At 46.3% G+C, this 24,287-nt stretch overlaps 1 protein-coding gene across 1 annotated transcript in view; it reads left to right on the plus strand.

The window, feature by feature from the left end:
• The window catches only part of LOC147642417 (putative sugar phosphate/phosphate translocator At3g17430), a 56,507-nt gene extending 36,455 nt beyond the window's left edge, over window positions 1-20,052 (plus strand). The window contains exons 8-10 of the mRNA XM_086806277.1: window positions 18,937-19,202; window positions 19,301-19,407; window positions 19,711-20,052. Coding sequence (XP_086662403.1) covers window positions 18,937-19,202; window positions 19,301-19,407; window positions 19,711-19,866 — 529 coding nt within the window. The 3' untranslated portion in view covers window positions 19,867-20,052. The remainder of the gene's footprint in view (window positions 1-18,936; window positions 19,203-19,300; window positions 19,408-19,710) is intronic.
• Window positions 20,053-24,287: the final 4,235 nt, after the last annotated feature.

Consider the following 24,287-nt stretch of genomic DNA (forward strand, 5'->3'; position numbering starts at 1 on the left):
GCAGGGGGGGCTAGGCCTCATCGACCCTGCTATCCAGAGCCACGCCCTACTGGGCAAGCTGATTGTTAGAGGACTCCTTCCCGATGGTGAGCCCTAGAAGGATTTCCTTTTGGCCCAGATTTCAGCCCTCACTCCGAGCCTTGGGGACCCTTGGCCGCATAGTACCAGATGGATCTTCACAAAGATGCGAGCCTGTGGTTTTAGCCCAGCTTTTGAGAACAAATTTGCAGCCAGTTTACTTTGTGCTTGGGATCATCTCAAGCCAGCCCTCAGACAGATAGTTCCAGTTGCCTCAGAGGAGCAGCTTTGACAGCCTTTGGTCTGGAACCCCCTGTTCCGTTTACCTAGTGGCCACTTGTTAGGGACCCGACCACATGTATCGTGGGGTGCCTTGGGCATGGGACCAGCCAGGTCTCTTGGAGATTTGCAGTAGCATAGCAGCCTGGCACATTTGGCATGCTAGATGCAGTGAGGTCATCAAGGGTACCCACACTCCGTCGACTGAGACCATCAGGAGCATATGGCTCGATATCATTCACACCCTCTAAGGTCAGTGGGAAAAGTTACAAGGAGGTTCTAGCCGCATGCGGAAGGGGCGGGAAGCTTTCTTGAGCCTTTGGAGGCCTGGCCCTTTTCTCATAGATAGAGGCGGAGACCCCATTTGGCATTATAGACCACCTATGTGGTTGTTCCCTCCCCCTCCCCCTTATGAGATAGCCTTCTCCTCACAGAGCGGCCAGCCAAAGGAGAAGTGTCTCTTCCCTTATGATCATTCGATTCCTGCCCCATCCATGAGGCGAGATTGTACCTAGCCTTTTTGGCTGTTTTTTCATTAACTAATAGAAGGATCTTTTTTCTGAGAAAAAAAAAGCAAAAGTAAATGTATTTACATGCTTTAAGAAAAAGTAAATGTATTTACATGCTTTAAGCAAAAGCAAATGTATGTATATGCTTTCAACACTTCATGGCATTGGCTGAAAATATGTTTGAATGTAAGGTACAAACCCAGCGCTCAAATAGAGAGGGGGAATACATGTCTAACGCGTTCAAGAATTACTTACTTGAGAAGGGCATTAAACACCAGTGCACTATGCCTTATACACCAAAGTAGAATGGTGTGGCTGAGAGAAAGAATAGGTCTCTCATGGAGATGGCTAGAGGTATAGTGAAAGACCATCACACCATTTGAGGCTTGGTATAACAAGCCAAAAGTGGATTATATGTGTACATTTGGGTGTTTGGCATATGCTCTTGTGCCAGAGCAACTCAGAACAAAGCTGGAGGACAAAGCAATTAAATGCATATTTGTAGGCTACAAAAATGAGAGCAAGCGTTACCATCTCTATAATCCAGTGACATGCCGAATTTTTGTAAGTAGAGATGTGGTATTTGCTGAAAATTCACTTCAGCCCATGCTCAACTTGCGTAAGAGTCATGATGTAGGCTCAGTGCTCACAGGACACGTTTGATGGGCTTTTAACCATAGCCATAAGAGGGGATTCAGTTCAGCCAGCCCCTATTCAGGATATGCCTCAAGTTGAACAAGATGTGAGACATTTGGAATAACCATCAAATCAGGCCCCTTCTATGGAAGAGGTTGAGGATGTTGTCAGGGAAGAACAAACAGCCATACAGGATGCTAAATCTGTGCCTCGATGGTTGCTGAAAACTTTGCAAGATAGTAAAATTTCAGCTCCACTGACAAGAAGAACAAGGGCTAGTTCCAGCCTTGCATTGAATGTACAACATGGAGAGTCTACATTTACCATGGGGGGTCTCTATGATTCAGAAAATCCTCCTCCTTATAAAGAAACACGAGAATGAGAATGAGCACCTACATTTACCATGGGGGGGGTCTCTATGATTCAAAAAAGCCTCCTTAAGACGAAGCACAAGAGAATGAGAATGAGCACAGGGTGCAAGCCATGCAGAATGAGATTTCTTCTATCATGAAGAATCATACATGGGATCTAGAGGACTTGCCAGAAGGCAAGAATGTCATTGGAACACAGTGGGTGTATAAAGTCAAAAGAAGCAAGAAGGACGAGAGTTTATTTCTGAGACAAATACAACACATGCTGATTTCTGTCCCGAAGTATCCGCATACCCAAAATGTGATTTGCATCACCCAAATCCTTCATATCAAAGGTTTGATGCAACCTCTTCTTTAAGGCATCCATCTCTTTACGAGATTTCCCGGCAATCAACATATCATCAACATACAAGATGAGGATCAATAGACTGCCATCCAAAGCTTTCTTGGTGTATAAGCGCCATCCAAAGCTTTCTTGGTGTATAAGCAGTGATCTATGTCACTCCTCCTGAAATCCTGGGATTTCATGAATGTGTATCAAATTTATGATACCATTCCCTTGGTGCTTGTTTGAGCCCATAAAGACTCTTTTTCAGCTTGCATACAAGCTTCTCCTTTCCATTCACTGCATAACCCTCTGGCTGTTGCATATATATCTCCTCATGGAGATCACCGTGAAGAAAAGCAGTCTTCACATCCATCTGAATCAAATCCAGATCATCATGAGCAACCAAAGCTAATACAGCTCTAAGTGTGGTCATTTTGACCACTGGAGAGAAGATCTCATCAAAGTCCACACCATATTCCTGCTTGAAGCCCTTAGCCACTAACCTGGCTTTGTATCTTGGCTTTGCATCAGGTGCAACTTTGAGCCTGTAAACCCACTTGCATGGCAAAACCTTCTTGCCTGTAGGTAAATGCACCAACTTCCATGTTCCATTTTTGTGCAGAGAATCCATCTCTAACTTCATAGCACGCTCCCAAAGAGCCTTGTCCGCCCTCTGTAAAGCCTCCTTATAACAAGAGGGCTCCCCACAGTCAGTGAGCATCAAGTAGTCAACCCCTGGAACAAACCTGTCAGGGGGTCTGGAGGGTCTTGTGGACCTCCGTACCCAATGACCATCATTTACAGGTTGCTGTCCAGCTTGCATATCACCTATTGGTGGCTCCTGTTCCATGCCATAAGGTTGAAAGATCATGCCCGGTATCTCCTCTAACTGTGGGATATCCATAGGGATATCTTCTGCCATCTCTGGCTGTCCATTTGGACCATTTTCAACACCATTTAAGGGCTGGTTTTGTTGCTGTAATGGCTGATTTACAGCCCTTGGTTGTTGTCCATGATGTCCATCATCATCAAAGATGACTCTGCCAGGCTCCTGTTGCCTTGCAGGCTCCTTATACATGCATGTTTCATCAAAAATGACATCATTGCTGCGTATAATCTTTCTATTCACTGGATCCCAAAGTATATACCCCATTTCACCTCTGTCACCATATCCTAGGAATATGCATTTATGAGACTTAGGATCAAGTTTGGTGCGTATTTCCCTGCGTATGTGCACGTACGCAACGCAACCAAACACTCTCAAGTGCTTGTAGGACGGAGGCTTCCCTGTCCATACTTCCTCTAGCACTTTCCCACCAAGCCTCGTGTTAGGTGACCTGTTTATAAGATGAACGGCTGTCATAACAGCTTCAGCCCAAAAACCATGAGGTAATGCAGCATGTGACAACATAGAACGGACCTTCTCCTGAATGGTCCTGTTCATCCTCTCTGCTGTCCCGTTTTGTGGAGGATCATAAGGAGTAGAGAGCTCCCTCTTGATGCCTTTAGCATCACAAAAGTCCTGAAACTGTTTGGACATATACTCTCCACCATTGTCGGAACGCAAAGCCTTCAGTGTTTTGCCAGTTTGATTCTCAACATGAGCAACAAACTTCTCAAACACTGAGAATGTATCACTCTTCAAACGAAGAGGATAAACCCACACCTTGCGTGTGGCATCATCAATAAAAGACACAAAATATTTTGCCCCTCCCAAAGAAAGCTGGGGCATCTTGTTAAAGTGAGTATCTCATGTGGAAACGGGTCGTAACTAAGTGAGTCGGCCATTTCCATTTTGAGGGTATATATACCCATGCCCACTATTGTATCTCATTACCTATTCATTGCTAATAAAGTCAAGCTTATTCGGCTCCATCTCTCTCTCTCCACACGTGTGCGTGTGTGTAACGCTTCCGCAGGTAGATTCCTGACATGGTATCAGAGCTGAGTGCTCGTTGATTCTTGGGCACACGGAGGAGTTGGAGAAGGTGGCTGCTGCAGCGACTGAGGTGGCGCAGGAAGTGAGGCTGGTGCAGTGACGTGGCGCACGTGTCAACAGCACATTGCGTGTTGAGCAGCAGCAGAACTGTGGCTTAAGAGCTCAGGCGCAGAGGGCGGCCTGGGGATCGTGTACAAGGTAGTGCTGGGCAGTGGACTACCGGTGGCCGTTCGACGGCTGGGCGAAGGCTGGTGTTGATTGACACGGGCAGCATCAAGCCCCTGCACCACGTTCTGCTGGGCGTCGGGGTCTTCTCCTACCTCATTGCCCTTCCGCACGAGCGCCGACACCTCGCTCACCTTGAAGAGCAGGCCAAGCACGGCAAAGGCCACGGGCATTGATCCAATTCCAGGAGTCTCAACAAAGGCGGTGCCCAGCACTTCAAGGAGTTCGAGACGGAAGTTTAAGCCATCGCCCGCGTCCGGCACCCTAACGTCGTCAGGCGGCAGAGCAAGAGGAGGCCAGTGGCACCGCTCGTGCAGCAGGAGTGCAGCCGCAAGAGAACCGCCGGCTAGGAGAAGAGAAGGCGAAGGGAGGAGACGTGCGTTATCGAAGACCGGGTCGACTGAGAAGAGGTGGACGGAGTTTTCGAGATGGGACTCCCGTGTTCGAGCAAGGATGACAAACTGAATGGCGACAATTATGCGCATTGGAACTTGATCATGAGGCTATGGTTTAGCAGAAAAGGCTTATGGGACATTGTTGATGGCTCGGAGGAACGTCCCCGAAGGGATAGCAATCGGTTCACACGTCTTCAGGAGGAGGAGTTTCTCAAATCTCTTGTGGATTGGGATGCTCACAATGCGAAGGCGTTGTCGGCGATTGCAGAATCTCTCACCAAGGAAATTTCCCCTACCATTCAGACTTTAAAGACTGCCAAGGAAATGTGGTCAAAGCTTGCAGGAATGTTTGATCGAGACTCAACAATGCGAGCAGTAACCCTTCTCGGCCAGTTGTTTTCCATCAAGTTTGAAACCGGGACCTCTATGCAGTCACTTCTAATGAAGGCAAAGGTTATCCATGATCAGTTATCGGCTATGAATAGTGCATTAACTAGTACCCAGTTAGCTGCCTTGGTTCTTACGAAGTTGCCTGAGGAGTACGAGATGGTCTCGAGGGCATTACGCTTACAAGTCACGAAGGAAAAGCTGGAATTTGATGATCTCAGCTCTTTTCTCATTGAGGAGGAAGCAGTGCTCATTTCCCAAGGCAAGATTTGGGTTCCGAAGGATGTAGAATCGGCACATGCTGCATCGGAATCCAATAAGAAGTCTAGGAGCCGTTGTTATAAGTGCGGAAAGCGAGGGCATTTGGCTCGGGATTGCAAATCCAAAGCTAAAGCTCAAGGCTCGACAAATGACAAAGGCAAAGGCAAAGCTGACGAGGATGACAGTGACAGTGATTCTAAGAGGGATGCTACGGCGTCTGCCAGTGTGGCGAGGACTTCACTGGCACATACTCCAGCATTCTAGCTTGGTGGATGGATGCTACCACGTGCTTCAGCCAGAGAGAGGCATGTGAGTGGCAGTCTGTGCTCCCGTTTTGGTGTTTTGGACCCGCGTGTCGGAGTTCAAGGCACATGCATCTGGCATGGAACAGCTTGACAAATCTATGGACGTGATGTGTTCGTAGTTCATTGGTAGTAGACTATGGATGGGATGAGTTCCTTGTTCATTGTGTAGCAGAATTTTGGGCGTCGTGTGTGACAGTTCAAGCATTCAGAGATTTTTGGACGTGATGTGCTCTCAGTTCAACGAATGGGGGATCATGGATGTGGAGTTGTCTGCAATTCATTATTCTATGTGGCAGCTAAAGCTCAAGATGGCATTTTCTTGAGGAGACAGGTTGTTTGGTGCATTTTCCGAGGTGTATTCGGTATCCGGCCGGTACTGAGGTGTCCATGGTTGCATCTACATCAACTTGGTTTCTTCATCTATGTCCACTATGAGCTACAGAGAGGGTGTTAAAGTGAGTATCTCATGTGGAAACGGGTCGTAACTAAGTGAGTCGGCCATTTCCATTTTGAGGGTATATATACCCATGCCCACTATTGTATCTCATTACCTATTCATTGCTAATAAAGTCAAGCTTATTCGGCTCAATCTCTCTCTCTCCACGTGTGCGTGTGTGTAACGCTTCCGCAGGTAGATTCCTGACACATCTCACATACATCTGTATGCACAAGCTCTAACTGAGCATCTTTCTGTCCAAGAGCTTTCTTGTGGGGGCACTGGAGTTGCCTGCCATATATACAATGCTCACAAAACTGAAAACTTGAGAACTTTAGAGAAGGCAAGTAACCAAAACGAGACAATTGCTCCATTCCTTTGACACTCATGTGTCCCAACCGGCTATGCCACATAGAAATTTCCGGCAGCTTGGTTGCATTTACATTAACATGGTGACAAACACCAGCATGCATGAAGTAAAGAGTGTCCACCTTAGAGCCTCTGACAACAACCAGTGAGCCCTTACTAATCTTCCACTTTCCACGACCAAATGTGGTAACATAATCAGCATCATCAAGCTGTCCAGTAGAAAGCAGGTTGAAACCGGCCTCTGATAGAAAACCAGAGTGCGGTAAGAGCTAACACCCGTCCACTTGTAGTCTAAATGAAAAACCAAACACAGATTGGAGCTAGAGTGCCCAAATCTGAAAACACAACGACACCTGTTGGCCCCAAAGCTTGGCGCCCCTTGCGGTATTTCTTTATTCCATTAAAATAATATGTATGGCTGAGTACAACATAAAAACCAGCCAAGAGTTTACACCTGTAGTCCAATCTGACTGCCCACAAATCCTTCTCAGCACAGAGGATCTATGCACACAGATCTGTGTCCTCAAGCAACACACTGTGTCTCCCTCTGATCAGCCAAGATCACAAAGCAGGCCAGCCATGGGCATACATCTGGCATAACTCATAAGCATGATACATCTTCTCAGCTCAACATACATGTGCTGTTCAATCCTTGTCTTAATCCCTTGTCAATCTGCTATACTCCTCCTCTCACAAGGAGCCAGATAACACATACCTGTAGCAGACATCAAGCAATAGAAAGAGAGATGGATGAACAGAGTCAAGGCTTACCAAGTTCAGCTCGTGAAACAACTCTGGAGGAAGCAACAGCACCAATCTGTGCCTGCAGGCACTTGAACCCACAATCCTGCTTCACACATGTGCTTGCACTTGCCTGTATCTTCCTCCTGATGCTCACTCCTATGCTGTCCTTGAAAGTACAGATCTGAAAATCAGCACTGTACTTGATTGTACCGCCTCGGGATGCGTGCCAGGCGTTGTACTTGCAAAAACAACCTGCTGTCCACTTCTGTACCAGCCTGAATCAGCCTGCACAGGTCTGTCCAGCACTCAGAAAAGCACCGTCTGCACCTGTATGCACTGTATCTGACTGTCCGTACACTGTACGGCAGTCGTACAGTATGGTTTGGGCTGGAAAACAGGTTGTACAGCCTGTTTGGAGCTTCTGCGCAGCAAAAACAGCAACTGTCCTGTGCGCCGCCAGCAGCAGATGAGAGAGAGAGAGAGAAAGCTTGCGTAGTCCTGGCCGTACAGTGCTGTACGGCTGGTTTGCCTCAGAAAAACAGCAGCACAACTTCTCTTCAGCAGTCGCCTCCCCTTCCTGTGCTTTTCCACGATTGTACAACATGCGCATGAGAGAGGCTCCTCTTTTGCTACACGACTCCCCAAAAAGGGAGGAGAGAGAGTGTAGAGAGAGAAAACCTCCTTCCCAAGTTAATCCCTAGGGCCCCAACTTAATAAGTTCCCTAGGGCCACTAAGGCCTAGGGGCAACTTTTATAAACATTAAAAGTTAATGTTTTAATGTTCCCCCTTCACACCTAGGGTTGTCCACACATCTTTAAACACTGTCCGGGCACCCCCCATGTGAATCATAAAATATTCTGACCCTGCAACCACCATGCCCACACTTGTCCTGCTCCATTTTCACAGGGTCATGACATACCCCCCTCTTGAAAGATGGCAAGCGTCCTCGATTGCATTCTGGTGATGCATCAAAATATCCAAAGTGAAATATACAATATGGCAAGATCAGCGTCCCAATCTCTCTGAGCCATACACATGTATCAAAATTCACTGCAAACCAATGGCATAGTAATAGTCCAAGTTGTATACCACTGTGAACCATACATATTCACAAAAATCGCCATGTGACTAGTACACATATATCATAGAAGTCCCATAAACAGATGTACTGTCAGCCTCAGTACCTTCGGATGAGATAAAATCTGCACCAAGCGACCTCTAGATGTCATCTGAGCCTGTCTGTATCAAGGGAGTGGAGGTGCTACCCCCCTCTTGAGCATCAGGTAATGCTCCAGACCGATGCTCTGCTGAACCTGAATGAGCCACAATAAGAGTCGGCTCTAACTCAAAGGCATCGAGATAAAGCTGCAAAACCTGAGGTGAATCTGTTAAGTCACCTTCCTCCATCCACTTCGCATCCATCGGTGAATAGTTCTTGAACTTCACAAGATAGCGACGGGAAACTTTACCTCGTACCTTCCTTTCTTTATGTGCCAGTATCTGCTCTGGAATCAGAACCTCATCAAGTTCCTCAACTTCCGGCTGAGCCTCATCTGATACATCCTCAGGCACATCCCCACGGAAAGGTCTAAGAAGACTCACGTGAAAAGCATTGTGAATCCTCCAGTGATCTGGTAACTTCAATCGATAGGTTACCTCACCAATCTTTTCCAAAATCTGAAAAGGCCCATAATATCGCATACTCAACTTAGGGAATAAGCGCTCTTTACCCTTCATCTTCTTGAGTCTAGCCTTTTCAAAGCGCAAAAGAACCCAATCACCCAATGCAAACTGTAAATCACGTCTGTGACGGTCTGCGGCTTTCTTTTGCTTCTGCTGAGTTTTCTGGAGGGCCAACTTAACTCTCCGATAAGCTTCATCCAAGCTCTCCACATACTGATCAGCCTCAAAAATCTTATCCTTTGTATGCAAAATGGGTGGTACCTTCTTCCCTCCTTCTACAATCTCAAAAGGCGCCTTGCCTGTCGAGCTATGTACAGTGTTGTTATATGCAAACTCTACCAAAGGAAGAAACTTTTCCCATTGTTGCTTATGCTCTGACACATAACACTTGAGAAGATCCAACACTGTAGAGTTAGCCTCTTCTGACTGACCATCTGTCTGTGGATGAAATGACGATGAAAACTTGAGAGTTGTACCCATGTTGTCAAACAACCCTCTCCAAAACAAACTCGTCATCCGTGGATCACGGTCACTAATGATAGACGTAGGCAAGCCATGATACTTGAAGATGTTCGCCATGAACAACTTCACCATATGATCCACTTTAATTGTCTTCCTCACGGGAATGAAATGAGCCTGCTTACTGAACCTGCATATGATAGTCCAGATGCCATCATTTCCCGTTTGTGTCCGTGGAAGATCAAATACAAAATCCATGGCAATGCTCTCCCAAGGTCTATCTGGAATAGGTAAAGGCTGTAATAACCCTGGTGTCTTCTGACGGTCAAACTTTACCTTCTGACATACGATGCATTGCCTCACAAAGGCATCAACATCTCTTCTCAAGGTTGGCCAATAAAAGAAAGTCTCCACTGCCATGACCGTGGCGTCAATACCTCTATGACCTGCATACGGTGGAGCATGACTTTCAATCATAACCTTGAGTCGCAATGGCCTGGTAACACATAGTCTGCCATGCATCAATAAAAATCCATCTCTGAGAGTATAGTGCTCATGCCGCTGACCCTCAGACATCTGATCATACAACCTTTCAAAATCCTCATCATGGGCATACTGCTCTTTCATTTCATCAAGCTCATGATGATAAGCAAGTGAAACAGCAGAAACCTGTGGCTTGCGTGACAAAGCATCTGCCACTACATTCTTTTTGCCTTCCACATGCACAATCTGGAAGTGAAACATTGACAAAAAGTTTGCCCAACGCATATGCTTCTCTGAAAGCTTAGTCTGCGTGAGGAAATATCGCAAGGTCTGATGATCTGTCTGCACAGTGAAATCAGCCCCAAGCAAGTAGTGTTTCCATGTAGAAAGAGCGTGAATTACAGCCAACATCTCTTTCTCATACACCTGTAAATGCTTCTCGGCATCTTGCAAAACTCTACTCTCATAGGCTATCACATGTCCCTCTTGCATGAGAACTGCACCAATGCTACTTCCACATGCATCACACTGGACAACAAAAGCCTTTCGGAGGTCCGGTAACACCAATACTGGGTCCGAAGTAAGCTTTTCTTTGAGCTTTTTGAATGCTGTAATTTCCCGATCAGCCCATCTAAACGGAGTTGCTTTCTTCGTCAAAGCATGAAGAGGCGAAGCAATTTCAGCAAAGTGCCGTATGTAACGCCTGTAATAGGAACACAATCCTAAAAAGCTACGTACATCATGCACGGTCCTCAAAGCTGGCCAATTAAGTATTGCTTCCACCTTTGCTGGATCCATACGGACTCCATGACCAGACACAATATGCCCCAAGACTCCTGCAAGAAAAACTCACTCTTCTTGCCATTAACCACCAATCTATGGTTTCTGAGTTCTGCAAACACAATGGCCAAATGCCTTCTATGCTCTTCCTCAGTTTGTGAATGCACAATCATATCATCAAAGAATGTGCCCACAAACTCTCTATGAGGTCTGAAAATCCTGTCCATCATTCTGTTAAATGTGGCAGGCGCATTCGTCAAACCAAAGGGCATAACCAAGAACTCATACAACCCAAATGTGGTTCGGAATGCTGTCTTATGCACATCCTCGGGTCTAATGCGTATCTGATGATACCCGCTTTTCAAGTCAATACGACTAAAAACTGTGGAGCCCTGTAAGCGGTCCAAGATGTCATCGATCCTCGGTATGGGGAATCGATTCTTGATGGTATTCTTATTCAGCGCCCTGTCCTTATCTAACATTGACAAATTAGACTTAGACTCATCATCCTGTGCATCCTTTACATAAATCAAGTACGCGGAAAGATGCTTTTTCATTACTGATGAAATCGCCGAAGCGGATACAATAGGAACAGATTCCCCTTTGAGTTTTACATCCAATACATGCTCTTTCCCTCTATGAGTCAGAGTAATTTTCCTATTGTAAGTATCCACCACCGCATGTACCCTGTGGCACCATGGCATCCCCAACAAAACATCACAGCCATCCAAAGGCATGATGAAGAACTCTTCGCTGTCCACATAACCCTGCAAATGAAGCCGAAGCTTCCCAATAATAGGAGTAACGGGTTCTGCATACCCTGGACAAGCCATATTTGCCTCATGTAACGGCCCCATCTCCTCTGCGCGAATCCCCAATCGGCCAGCCAAATCTGGTGAAATGAAGTTGGCTCTAGCACCTGTGTCAAAGAAGATCAAAGCATTCTGATCTCTCACTTTGCCCCATGCCCTGCACAACTCTGTAGCTTCACCACTTAGCTGCTCACCCACAAGATCAGGAACTAAGCCTGCAGAAGGCTTTTGTTTCTTTGGCTTGGGCTCTCCTTTATTGTCAGGGTCCTTTTTGGACGTTCTTTTGGGACAATTGAATGACATATGTCCCGCTTCAGTACAGTAAAAACACTTTTGAGCATCTCTCAAAGCCTGTCTTTCCTCAGAAGTCCTTTTGGGCATTGGCAACTTCTTATACTTTGGCTCTGAAGACCCTTTAGCATCACGAGAAGCATGCCCAAATTTTTCAGCTTTCTTGCTCAATTTCTTACTGCCTTTAAACCCAGATGAACCACCTGTGAGTAACGCATTAGCTGTCATAGCATTCTCAATCATCTGTGACATGTTCGTTACTCTTGTCTTTATACAATAATCTCGTACCTCCTTGGGCAGCCCACAACAATACTTCTCTACCTGCTCAGATAATGGCACGGCACGATAAGAAGTCACTGGGAGTAGAGCTTCCCAAAACTTCTTGTTATAATCCTCCAAACTATCACACTTTGAAGCATCCAGCTTGTGCCATGCTGTCATAACATCCACCTCAAATGTAGATGTGAGCCATACGGAAGAGAAAACCTGTTTGAATTGAACCCATGTGGTGGGTGCTATGCCCTGCAAAAGAAGAGTAGACCACCACTGCAAAGCATTGCCCTTGAGAAAAGTGGCAGCTTTCCTCACCTTCGAGGACTCTGTGTAATTCCCACCAGAAAAAGCAGCATCAAACTGCTGTAAAAAGGTAAGTGCCTTCAATTTATCCTTGGCCCCACTGAAAGTGTCAAACTTCACTGCAGCTCCCCCTTCCTTGTAATCCTTCGCCTTTCCCATAGGCGTTAGATTATCATATGGAAGTGGTTTCGTGAGATTGCTGCCCCCAACATTCATACCCATCATTGGGTCAACATTTGCCATTCCAACACCAGGCATACCATACATCCCAGCCATGTTTCCAAACATTCCATGCTGCATACCTGGCTGCATGCCACCAAACATATTGCCTTGCATCCCAGGTTGCATGCTTCCAAACACATTTCCTTGCATACCGGACTGCATACCACCATACATATTCCCTTGCATGCCAGGCTGAAAATTGGCTCCAAAAGGCCCATACATACCCATGCCTCCCTGAGGATAACCCCCAGTCATGGATTGGAACACCGAGCCACCACCAAAGTACCCTGGATGCATGTTCTGCTGAGGAATAGGTGGCTGTCCATAGAAGGAACTCTGTGGGTTAGCACCAAAAGCATGCTGCATGTTCGGAAACTGTGCAGGAGATGGATCCTGTGGAGTGGTACCACTATGACCTTGAGAAAGATTCTTCGAACGAACCTTCTTCTTCTTTTTCTGGGGCTCTGTGCGAGGCTCTGAGCGAGATCTTAAAAATTCAGCAAATCTCTCACTCTGAGTGAGCTGCATAAAAGTATCCATAACACTAGCCAAGCGGTCTTTGAACCGAGCATCATCATCCTCTTTACCATGCACATCTTCTGGCTGTGTTACATCCTCATAAGGCTCAACATCTGCAGCCTGTTCTCCTGCAAAAATATCCTCAGATACATCTCTTTCAGGAGAAGTCTCTTGCTCTTCTTCTTCATGATAGAAGTACTCTTCTTCTGTATCAGACATGATTGCTGAATTTTCAGCGATGGCTTTCTCCAAAGCAACCACGAGCTCACCCCCTTCAGAAAGTTGATGATTGGTCCCGGCAACGGAACCTTGAAACCGGCCTCTGATAGAAAACCAGAGTGCGGTAAGAGCTAACACCCGTCCACTTGTAGTCTAAATGAAAAACCAAACACAGATTGGAGCTAGAGTGCCCAAATCTGAAAACACAACGACACCTGTTGGCCCCAAAGCTTGGCGCCCCTTGCGGTATTTCTTTATTCCATTAAAATAATATGTATGGCTGAGTACAACATAAAAACCAGCCAAGAGTTTACACCTGTAGTCCAATCTGACTGCCCACAAATCCTTCTCAGCACAGAGGATCTATGCACACAGATCTGTGTCCTCAAGCAACACACTGTGTCTCCCTCTGATCAGCCAAGATCACAAAGCAGGCCAGCCATGGGCATACATCTGGCATAACTCATAAGCATGATACATCTTCTCAGCTCAACATACATGTGCTGTTCAATCCTTGTCTTAATCCCTTGTCAATCTGCTATACTCCTCCTCTCACAAGGAGCCAGATAACACATACCTGTAGCAGACATCAAGCAATAGAAAGAGAGATGGATGAACAGAGTCAAGGCTTACCAAGTTCAGCTCGTGAAACAACTCTGGAGGAAGCAACAGCACCAATCTGTGCCTGCAGGCACTTGAACCCACAATCCTGCTTCACACATGTGCTTGCACTTGCCTGTATCTTCCTCCTGATGCTCACTCCTATGCTGTCCTTGAAAGTACAGATCTGAAAATCAGCACTGTACTTGATTGTACCGCCTCGGGATGCGTGCCAGGCGTTGTACTTGCAAAAACAACCTGCTGTCCACTTCTGTACCAGCCTGAATCAGCCTGCACAGGTCTGTCCAGCACTCAGAAAAGCACCGTCTGCACCTGTATGCACTGTATCTGACTGTCCGTACACTGTACGGCAGTCGTACAGTATGGTTTGGGCTGGAAAACAGGTTGTACAGCCTGTTTGGAGCTTCTGCGCAGCAAAAACAGCAACTGTCCTGTGCGCCGCCAGCAGCAGATGAGAGAGAGAGAGAGAAAGCTTGCGTAGTCCTGGCCGTACAGTGCTGTACGGCTGGTTTGCCTCAGAAAAACAGCAGCACAACTTCTCTTCAGCAGTCGCCTCCCCTTCCTGTGCTTTTCCACGATTGTACAACATGCGCATGAGAGAGGCTCCTCTTTTGCTACACGACTCCCCAAAAAGGGAGGAGAGAGAGTGTAGAGAGAGAAAACCTCCTTCCCAAGTTAATCCCTAGGGCCCCAACTTAATAAGTTCCCTAGGGCCACTAAGGCCTAGGGGCAACTTTTATAAACATTAAAAGTTAATGTTTTAATGTTCCCCCTTCACACCTAGGGTTGTCCACACATCTTTAAACACTGTCCGGGCACCCCCCATGTGAATCATAAAATATTCTGACCCTGCAACCACCATGCCCACACTTGTCCTGCTCCATTTTCACAGGGTCATGACACAGGTTCTTCTTGATCTCAGGCACATGCCTGACATCATGGAGCATAAGCTGTGAGCCATCTGAAAACACAAGCCTCACATCACCTCTGCCAAGAATCTGGCATGCATGGTTGTCACCCAAATAAACTACTCCTTCATTGCCAGCAGTATACCTGACAAACAAGTCTCTGCAACCTGTCACATGAAAGGAGGCACCTAAATCAATGATCCATGAGTACATACCATGACCATCTCCTGCAAGGAGTGAATGGGCATCAAGTGAAGACGTGAATAGGACTTCATCCTCACTGTCACCTGCATGTGACACATTGACTTCTTCAATCTTGACTCCACTTTTGCCCTTTGGCTTTGCATCTTTGGCTTCATCTTTGTCTTTGTCTTTTCCTTTGCCCTTTTTCTTTTGATCATTCTTCCATTTGTAGCATTGCTTTTTGAGATGTCCCTTCTTGCCACAATAATGGCATTCCAAGTCCTCTTTGGAGCGGCACTTGCTCCTTCCCCGTTCTTGGCTTTTACCCCTTTGCTGGGATCTCCCACGTGCATTCATTGCATTGGACTTTCCAACAGAGTTGTTCTTCCTGTTCATCTCCTCTTGAAGGAGAGCACCCTCCACATCTGCATATGACAGCATAGCATTTGAATTGCTAGTGGCTGTCCTGAATGTGTCCCAACTCTCTGGCAAAGTGCATAAGAGAAAGGAGGCTTTGAACTCATCGTCCATTGCCAACTTTGGATTGATGACCTGGCTGACAACACCATTAAACTCATTTAGGTGGGCTGCCATAGACGCCCCTTCCTTCATTTGAAGACCTATGAGTTTCTTCAACCAATACACTTTGCTTGAGGCACTTTGCTGGCCATACAAGTCCTGCAATCTCTGCCACATTCCCCAAGCTATCTTCTCTTCACGTATGCTGAAAAGTAAAGTGTCTGACACAGACAACATGATAGTGGATCTTGCTAGCTCATCCATATCTTCCCATTCTTCAGCAGTAAGAGAAGCGGGCATTACACCCCTTTCTTTGATGGGCTTGTGCTGCTTCTTCTGGAGCAACACATTATAGCACTGGGTTTGCCAAATGTCATAATTATGTGAGCCTTCAAGCTTCTTGATGTGAAGCAATGAAGAGCTCTCACCTGTGGTTGCCATAGCAAAATGCAACCTTTGACACAATCAATGCCTGACTCCCTACAAGATGTGCAAACACTGCACCAAAGCACACAAAGTGCTCACAGTTGCTCTCCCAAAGTTTATCTCCCACTGCGTAAGCACGAATGCAACTCTCTTCCCACTGAATGTGATAAAATCACCAAAATCTGGTTGCTGCAGATTTATTACAGCACCTTGGATGTGCTCTGTTCCCCTTCCAAAGTACTGTACAACAGTACTAAGTGCTCACCAATGATGTACCAAATCTGTACCAGCAAGTACAGCAACTGAAAATGAGCCTTTTCCTCACTCAAATCAATGTACAGCCATGCCAAAACTTGTACAAAATTGTACCAAATCTGTACCAACAAGTACAGTAGCAATAAATGCTCTCCTGGCTGTCCAAATGAGTGAAAATCAGACCTTGACAGTCCCCACCACTGCATACAACAGTCCTGGACAGAAATTGGGCAAAAGCCCCTTGACTGCAAGTGGATTTCTATCCCAAAACTGAAGCAAATACCTCTGAGAATTTCTGAATTCTGTTGCAGAAAAAGGGGGGGGGCGTCGTATTTGCTAACTCGTGTAGCCGAGTTCACAGGCTGTATTCGTGCAGGTGAGCGGTACCTCGCGACTTTACCCTATTTGACGTTGCAGACAACAGCGGCAATTCAATGGTACCGACCTCCCAATTGCAGTAAGGCGGGAAGCACCTTGCTGGGAACGATGCCTAAGACGGCATGCACAACCTCCAGGAATGCTGCTAGTTGCAGAAGGCGAATGATGTCCCCCGCAGCATCAAAGGCTCCGTCGATGGACTGCTTGCGCGAGGCCTGCAGCCAAATGCCTGCGCAACATTGTAAGCCGTGAGGTAGAGCACGACTATGCTGTTACGCGCCATCCTAGACAGTCTGGAGTTGGGTTCGATGGATTCGAAGAGTTCGACTGCGTCAGCCACAGCACTGACTCACGGTAGTAAGGGGCGGTTCCCAAGCGAGTGAAAGGCCCCCCTGGAAGGGCTCCTGCAGTTTTTGTTTACGCTGCCCAAAGTCCAGCGCTGTCTCCAATGCTCACACGTACAGGCTGCCACTCCCTCTCACTGTCTTGCAGCGCCCAACACGACAGCAAGCTCTCCTCTGCTCGTGCCAAGCTCAAGGCTCCATAGCCGAGCTTCTTCTTCGCGATGAAGACGACTCCGCACACCTGCAAGCACAAACGCGTGCGCGCGGCACACTGTGCTCTGATACCAGTTGAAGGGAGAGAGTTAGGGTTTCATGTGGGAGACATACACAGAGAAGAAGGGAGAGAGAGAGAGAGAGACATATGTGGGGATAAGTCAACTCACAGTTATGAGTGTGTGACTCCCCTATCACACACGTATATTTGCTCTAGTACACATAGTGCACTTAGTACATTAAAAGTACTAAGTGTACTATGTACTATAGAACTTATGGGCTTGTACACACTACAAGGGTGGGCATAATGCCTTTACCCCAACATCTCTCTCTCTCTCTCTCTCTCTCTCTCTCTCTCTCTCTCTCTCTCTCATATGTGTACCTGGGGATTACATTTACGACTCCGCCAGGAAGATTTACGAGGGCACAGGCAGCCAGGGATACTCACACGAGGGTATGCAGCTCTCGCCAGGCTAGAGAGACAGTGTCACCAGGCACACTTCCAAGAGCCCCGCACGAAGGGGTGGTTGTTTGACACACTAGTCACCCCTGCTTTGATGTATGCTGCAACAGTATGGGCACCTAGGCTCGCCACCTCCCCATGGTCTCAGATAGAGAGGCCTCAGATTCTCATGCTCTCACGGATGATCCACAGCAAACCCTCCGTCCCACATGACATTGTCCGGACGGAGTTTGCTGCACCTCCAGGCTCCTATGCTAGTAGAGGCCCTCTTCCAGCAATCTGCTTCATACAGAGGATCAGAGATATGCCATCAGATCGACTCTCACATAGAGCTTTTGAGGCGTCCATGCAGCTCGCAGAGAGTGGAGATAGGTGACCATGGTATTCACAGATGATACAGTGGCTCACTCAGCATGGTCTTGACATAGATCACCTGCCACCTTTCCTATGTGCAACTTCCCAATAAGTGGGGTAACCTGCATCTCTTTACCAACAAAGGTAGCTTCTGCTTCTATTTGAGGTCCCATATGGGGTCCTCAACTTCAATGCCCAAGGCGGATGCCATCTGGGTAGAGATGAAATTATCTGTTGCACAATCATTAAACATAAATAGAGCGGGCTGATTCTTGATTCGGCCCCATGCTTTGCATACCATCCTCTCTTTACCATCATGCTTCGTGTTTCCTTGCACATCGGGAACTGCATGCACATTTGCCTTGGGTTGCTTGTCCTCATGCTTTTGTTTGCGGTTGGGGCATTGCCTAAACATATGCTCTTTACTGCCACAAGAAAAGCATTTCCCCTCCTTTGCATACTGCTCCCTTTGCTCGGGAGTCAAGCCAAATTTGTTCTCCTTTGGCCCATGATCCTTGGATGTGGTATTTTCAGCTTTACCTCCCTTCTGGACTTCCCGAAAGCTCTTTTTAGGTGGCTGTCCACCTTTTTGCAAGTTTGGGACAGCCTTCTCTTTGTCCTTGGAACCACCTTGATCTTGCTTGATTTTGAGCCCCAAATGCTCCGTAGCAAGAGCAAATGCTATAAGCTACTGTAAAGTGTGTTTCGGGTGCAATTCAATGCATGACAATAGGCTGATTGCAACCTGGAACGAAACTTTCTTTTTTTTTCATCCTCGGAGAGTTGCATGAAAGGAGATGCCAAGTGGCAGGGTTGGTGATAGGTGTGGGTTGCTGATATTTCAAGTAGTGTATGCCATGCTTCACTGCAATCTGCGCTTAAGTAGTTGGTGAAACTTGTTCTTTGGACGAGAACAGAAAATCCGTTGCACTATGTTTGCACTATGTTTACACAGAGAGAGAGGGAGAGAGAGAGAGAGAGAGCCGTGATTTGAAGCCCTCACAAATTCTATTGGTGGATTGCAGTTTTTTATTTCTTTTTGTGCCATGGTTTCTACTTGAGAAGCCTGAGATGGAGGCCCAGCAGATCACATTCAACTTCTGGATCTTCTTCAGCAATGCGCTCTGTGCACTTGCTTTGAATATATCAGTGTTCCTGGTTATAGGTAGAACTGGTGCCATCACTGTGAGAGTTGCTGGTGTGTTGAAGGACTGGATACTGATTGCACTATCAACGTTGTTGTTTCCCGAGTCCAAGCTCACCGGGCTCAATATAATAGGATATGCCATAGGTAAAATCCTCCCGCTTTCCATCTGCATCTCTTTTGATCCCTGACCCTATCAACAATCTGGAAAAATGCAAGAACTAAGAATTTTCTTGTCTGTGCAGCTTTATCAGGGGTTGTTACATACAATTATCTCAAAATGAGAGAAGCTCGTGCCAATAGCCAGTTGTCAGCCGACGCAATTCCTGAGAAGTTAAAAGCCCTATTGAAGGTATTTTTGTGTGTGTGTGTGTGTGTGTGTGCTCGTTGTGTGAGGGTCTTACGCAAATTTGATTTATGTGGGTGTGTGCATGCATGCTTGTGCCCGCCTCCAGGCTCCACCTGTGCCACTGAAGCCTTATTGAAGGGGCTCACGTGAGAGGGCCATGCGTACGTGCTTGTTCCTCCAACTGGGCAAATTCGATGCGCGCGCACATGTGTGCATGAGAGAGGATGGAGGGAGGAGGTGTGTACCTGTTGTGTACCTCTCCAACGTTTGCTTCCGTCTAAATATTTTGCCATATGTTTGTAACAGGATCGAAAACTTGAGAAGAAGTCTTCAGAAACGTACAACGGAAGCTCTGCAGACGTGGGCGGATTAAGTCCGGCCCCTCTTTTAGTGGATGAAGAGGCTCCCCTTATTTCTCGCCTCTCGCATGTGGGGGGCCGCATAAGCAGTACCAATAGCTAGGGCGCCCATCAGCTTCTATCTTCGCATGCAGCCAACATCTTTATCAGCCTTCGCAATCTTCATGCTGAAATTGATCCCCTCCCAGAAGTAAAGTTTTTGGTTGAGGGGGACACTTGAGGTATGGCTGCATTACTATGTAGCTCCCGTCTTAATATATCACCGGTCCTCAAAGACATTTTTTCTTCAGCTATTCTTTGGTTATTTTCAAGCCCTTTCATATTTTCCCGTCAAGACTTTGAGAGGTTTTTCTCCAATGTTTTGGCTTATCATGAAGGACTTCGAGCTCGCCTTATAAAAATTGGTTATATCTCCATTTATTTTAAAAGATATGGGACTTACTCTAGAGCTCGCCTTTAAAAAAATGATTATAGCTCCACTTACTTTAACCATCTTGTGAGTGTATCTGGAATTCGAACGGTTTAATTGTGCGAAAATTAAGGCCCCTTCTGTCATGTGGGTTTCGAAAGATGGCTATTACGTGCTGTTTCCAATGCATTGAGCATGCCACAGTAGATACATCTGTGCAGTGTGCACTAAGCAGAGATTTTTCTGTGTGTTTGTCCGAGGAAAGATGCGCGGGGGGTACATTTGCAGTACACTAGGTCTTCAATAACATTTTGCATTTCTATCTACACTTTCACAAAGTAAAGTCATTACATCATTTTTGCAAGTCATTACACCATTTTGGCAGCTTACGATGATCATTTTTCCGTGGATTACCCAAAAAAAATTAAGGCTTCCTTTAGAGTTGTTGGTCGGTCTAGATGAACTTCCTTTTTCCAAAGTTGTATTATCAAAGACCAAATCGAACTAAAATTTCAAGTTCTGGGAGTTAAAAAATTCCACATGAATTGCCCGGACTTAGGCACTTATATTTGCAAATGTTCAAATTTAGTATGAAGTTCGACTGCCCCAACGAATCTACATTATTTCACTAGAAAAAATCGCCTGAACTCAGGCAACAAATGATTACGCCCCGATAATAGACATTTTCGTTTGAATTTCAACAAATTGCCCAAATTTAGTAGTATGTTCTACTGCTCCGATGAATCTACATAATTTTACTAGAAAAAATGACCCGAGCTCAGACATTTTCGTTTGAATTTGATACTGGTTTAGAACTGCGCCAATCCCTTACACGCCATGTGTAAGGTGTCTAGGGTGTATGCCTTCGGGAAGAAAGCTAGCTCAATTTCTTTCCAATGGATCTATTAATCCATCCTTGTGAAAGGATGGGGCAGGAGGACTAATGCAGCCCGTTGCACCTTGTCAACTCGTGGTCGTACACCCATACATTTTAGGAAAGCATGGCTTTAAGGGGAAATATTTATGAGAAGATGCAGCTTAGCAAGCACTAAGCCAAGCATCATGTGTCATCCTCCTCTATTGCACTATATATGGTGGCCAAGTCCATGTGGATTGCACTGTATATGGAGGCCATGTGCACCATGGCTGGTGCCTTTCTGTGACGTTGGAGCATATCCAAGATCTAGAGGTGATGGCTTAGATCTTGGAGCGCGAGGGTTTTTGGCTTTCCAAATGAATTGTTCTAAATCCTTGATAACTCCCCATATCTCAGGTGCTAATAAGTCTTGGGATAGGGGGGGGGGGGGGGGGGTGGTCCCTTTGGATGTCGCTTGGGTTGACTATTTCGCGCATAACAGTTGGCGGGGCCCAAAGAAGTTTATAATGGATGGTTGAGTGGTGTCTAGCTAATCTTGTCCCTGTGATTAAATATTTAGGAGCACCGGCTTTTGAGGGAATCTTAACCAATCATGCCACAAGGCAAGGCCTAAACACCTTTGATCTTAGTAATTAAACACCTTTGATCTTAGTAATGCAACACTCGACTTTGGGAAGGTGGTGGGAAGCCTCCTTGGCTCAAACGAACGAAACCTCCTACGCATCTTATAGTCGGGCATCTCAACAGGTAGTGCTCCTCAAGCTTCCCTCCTTGGTCATACATTGTTTGTATAGCCGCGCCTCTAAAGCTATGTCCTCTTGCTCTCCCAGTCTCTATATGAAGGTACCCTCGGTTAACCAATGCCTAACTGATGACGCTGCCTTCCATGCGTGCGTAGTGCCGGGCAGCCACTAAACTACAACCAATGCAACAATTGTGTGGGTCCATGGCATTCTTTGTGTGTCAGCCATTTCACGAATGGAGGGATGCTGTCCATTAGTTCCAGACTCCGGTTCACGATGTACATCAAATCCAGCTGAGCGCACGCATGCCGCCACCATTTGATTGCGGTGGCGTTGTGAGTGTTGCGATTCAACTCTTGTCCCCGAGTTTGCGGTTCAGTAGTGTGCCAGCAGGAGGAGGAGGAGCAGCAGCCGCCGGAGGAGTCGAGGTTCTCCACTATTTACAGCAGTGTGGTCTTGGTTTTGGTTTTACCAAGATTCATTGTGACGACGTCTCTCTCTTCACAAAGCATTGACATGGGTCAGGTGTCGTGTGTGCAGCCCCCTTTGCTGAGTCCAATATGAGTACTATGTCATCTGCATATAAGAGTCCAATATGAGTACTATGTCATCTGCATATAAGAGGGTAAGCACCAGTGTGTAAGCTATCTAGTCGGGAGCATGTGCCCCCCATGAATCTAAGGGGCATATCCGGGGTGGTCAGGTGTGGCTCTGTTTTCACACCAAAGCAGCATATCGGTGGTGGTCGTCAGTTGTGGCTCTGATTCCACGGTAAAGGAACGTTTGGAGGCTCGGCTATGGTGGCGTAGACTCTTTAACAAACATATACCATGCAGAATAATGCCCTTGCATGGGACCGCTCCATGCGGCTACGTGCGAGGCTTTGGCACGGTACACGAAAGAGGGTGGCCGCATATTTCATTGACCAAATGGGCTGTGCAGAATGGTTTTGTGGGTCAAACAGCCTTTCAAATGGTCTCGATGCCTCGGTGCAGCCAGCATAAGAAGTTCACGATGTACATCAGATCGAGATGAGCGCACGCATGTCACCTGCATTTGATGGCGGCCCATACTTGGCGACAATCATCTCATGCTCCCAGTAGTTGGCATCAGAGCATTGCTTGGAATCCAATCACCCACAAAGTCTAGTGAACCATCCAATAGCCATCTAGAATAATCAGAAGCTAGCGGCCTCGACTGGAGCAACGCCACCTCTGTACGCGCGGGGAATTTACGCATCACCATTTTCCATGGCTGGATTTTGTCTGTAAAAAAGCTTCGTCCTCGGGAAGGAGCTCATTATTATACTCTGTTTATGCATGCATGCGATATATATATACGTGTGTTTTGGCCTTCCTTGCCTGAAAAACATATATATAAAAACAAAATTGCCGATATTAAGGCATCCAGTCAGGATGGCCGAGTGGTCTAAGGCGCCATACTCAAGTTCTGGTTCTCGAGACGAGACGAGACGAGACCGCTTAACGTCGACTTTCCAATTTTTTTTCTTCCTCGAGGTCTTTTAGGAGTTAGAAAACAGGTGTGTGAATAACTCTATTTGCTATCTCAAGGCGTGTGAATGACTCGATTTTGCTATTTGGCTATCTGGGCGTTGTGCCATGCTGTCCCCCTCTCCTTAGTAAACTACGCGGCGTGTGAATGGCTGGATTTTGCACTTGGCTATCTTGAATTCACACAGCGATCGGGCGTTGTGCCATGCTGTATCCCTCTCCTTTTAGTAACGACGTGGTGGTTCTCTCTTCCCTTCCTTCGGTCAAGGTCTTTTGGTAGTTAGAAAATAGGCGTGTTAATGACTTCGATTGTGCTATTTGGCCATCTCAAATTCACAGCGCGATCAGCAGGCGCTGTCCCTCTCCTTGATAACTACGTGAGGGGTCGCTGCCTTGAATGAACCAATCGTTCTTATAAATCGGCCATTTTTCTAACAAAATGTAATCTTAGTAATTTTAATATATCTTTTCACTCAATAGATGTTACTCCTTTATACACAATATGTGTCAAAGAGATCTAGTCTGTTGTGCCTTACCTCAATGAAAGGCTTCCACCGCCGATGTGTTTGCAAAAATGTTATTGCTCCCTCTCTCTTATATTAGAATTTTAGAACAGCTAGCCATGGAGGAAGCACCCCCCCCTCTCTATGCTGTGTTTCTTTTTCCTGTTAATGTAGGTAGATCTCATTTTAACTAAAAGAAGGATCTCATCAGGTTGTATACTTACTACATAGTTGCTCCAAGCATACTCATGATTGCTCACAAAGATAGTGAATACAAACTGCTCGGATTAGGATGTGAAACATAGAGTACTGGCTTTCTAAATTGCTATTGGTACCACGCCATACAACATAGTCTATGGTAGGAATTCTTGGTTCCTACATTAAGAGTTTCAAAAGAACTCGAGTGAAATGGGAACATCTTCTCCCAACACCTAGAGCAGTTGGAAAAGTTGGATGAGATTTAACTAAAGGCCGTACCAGG

Source organism: Cibotium barometz, chromosome 1 (assembly GCF_041138505.1).
Source record: "Cibotium barometz isolate CiBa-2024 chromosome 1, ASM4113850v1, whole genome shotgun sequence".
Classification (NCBI taxonomy): Eukaryota; Viridiplantae; Streptophyta; class Polypodiopsida; order Cyatheales; family Cibotiaceae; genus Cibotium; species Cibotium barometz.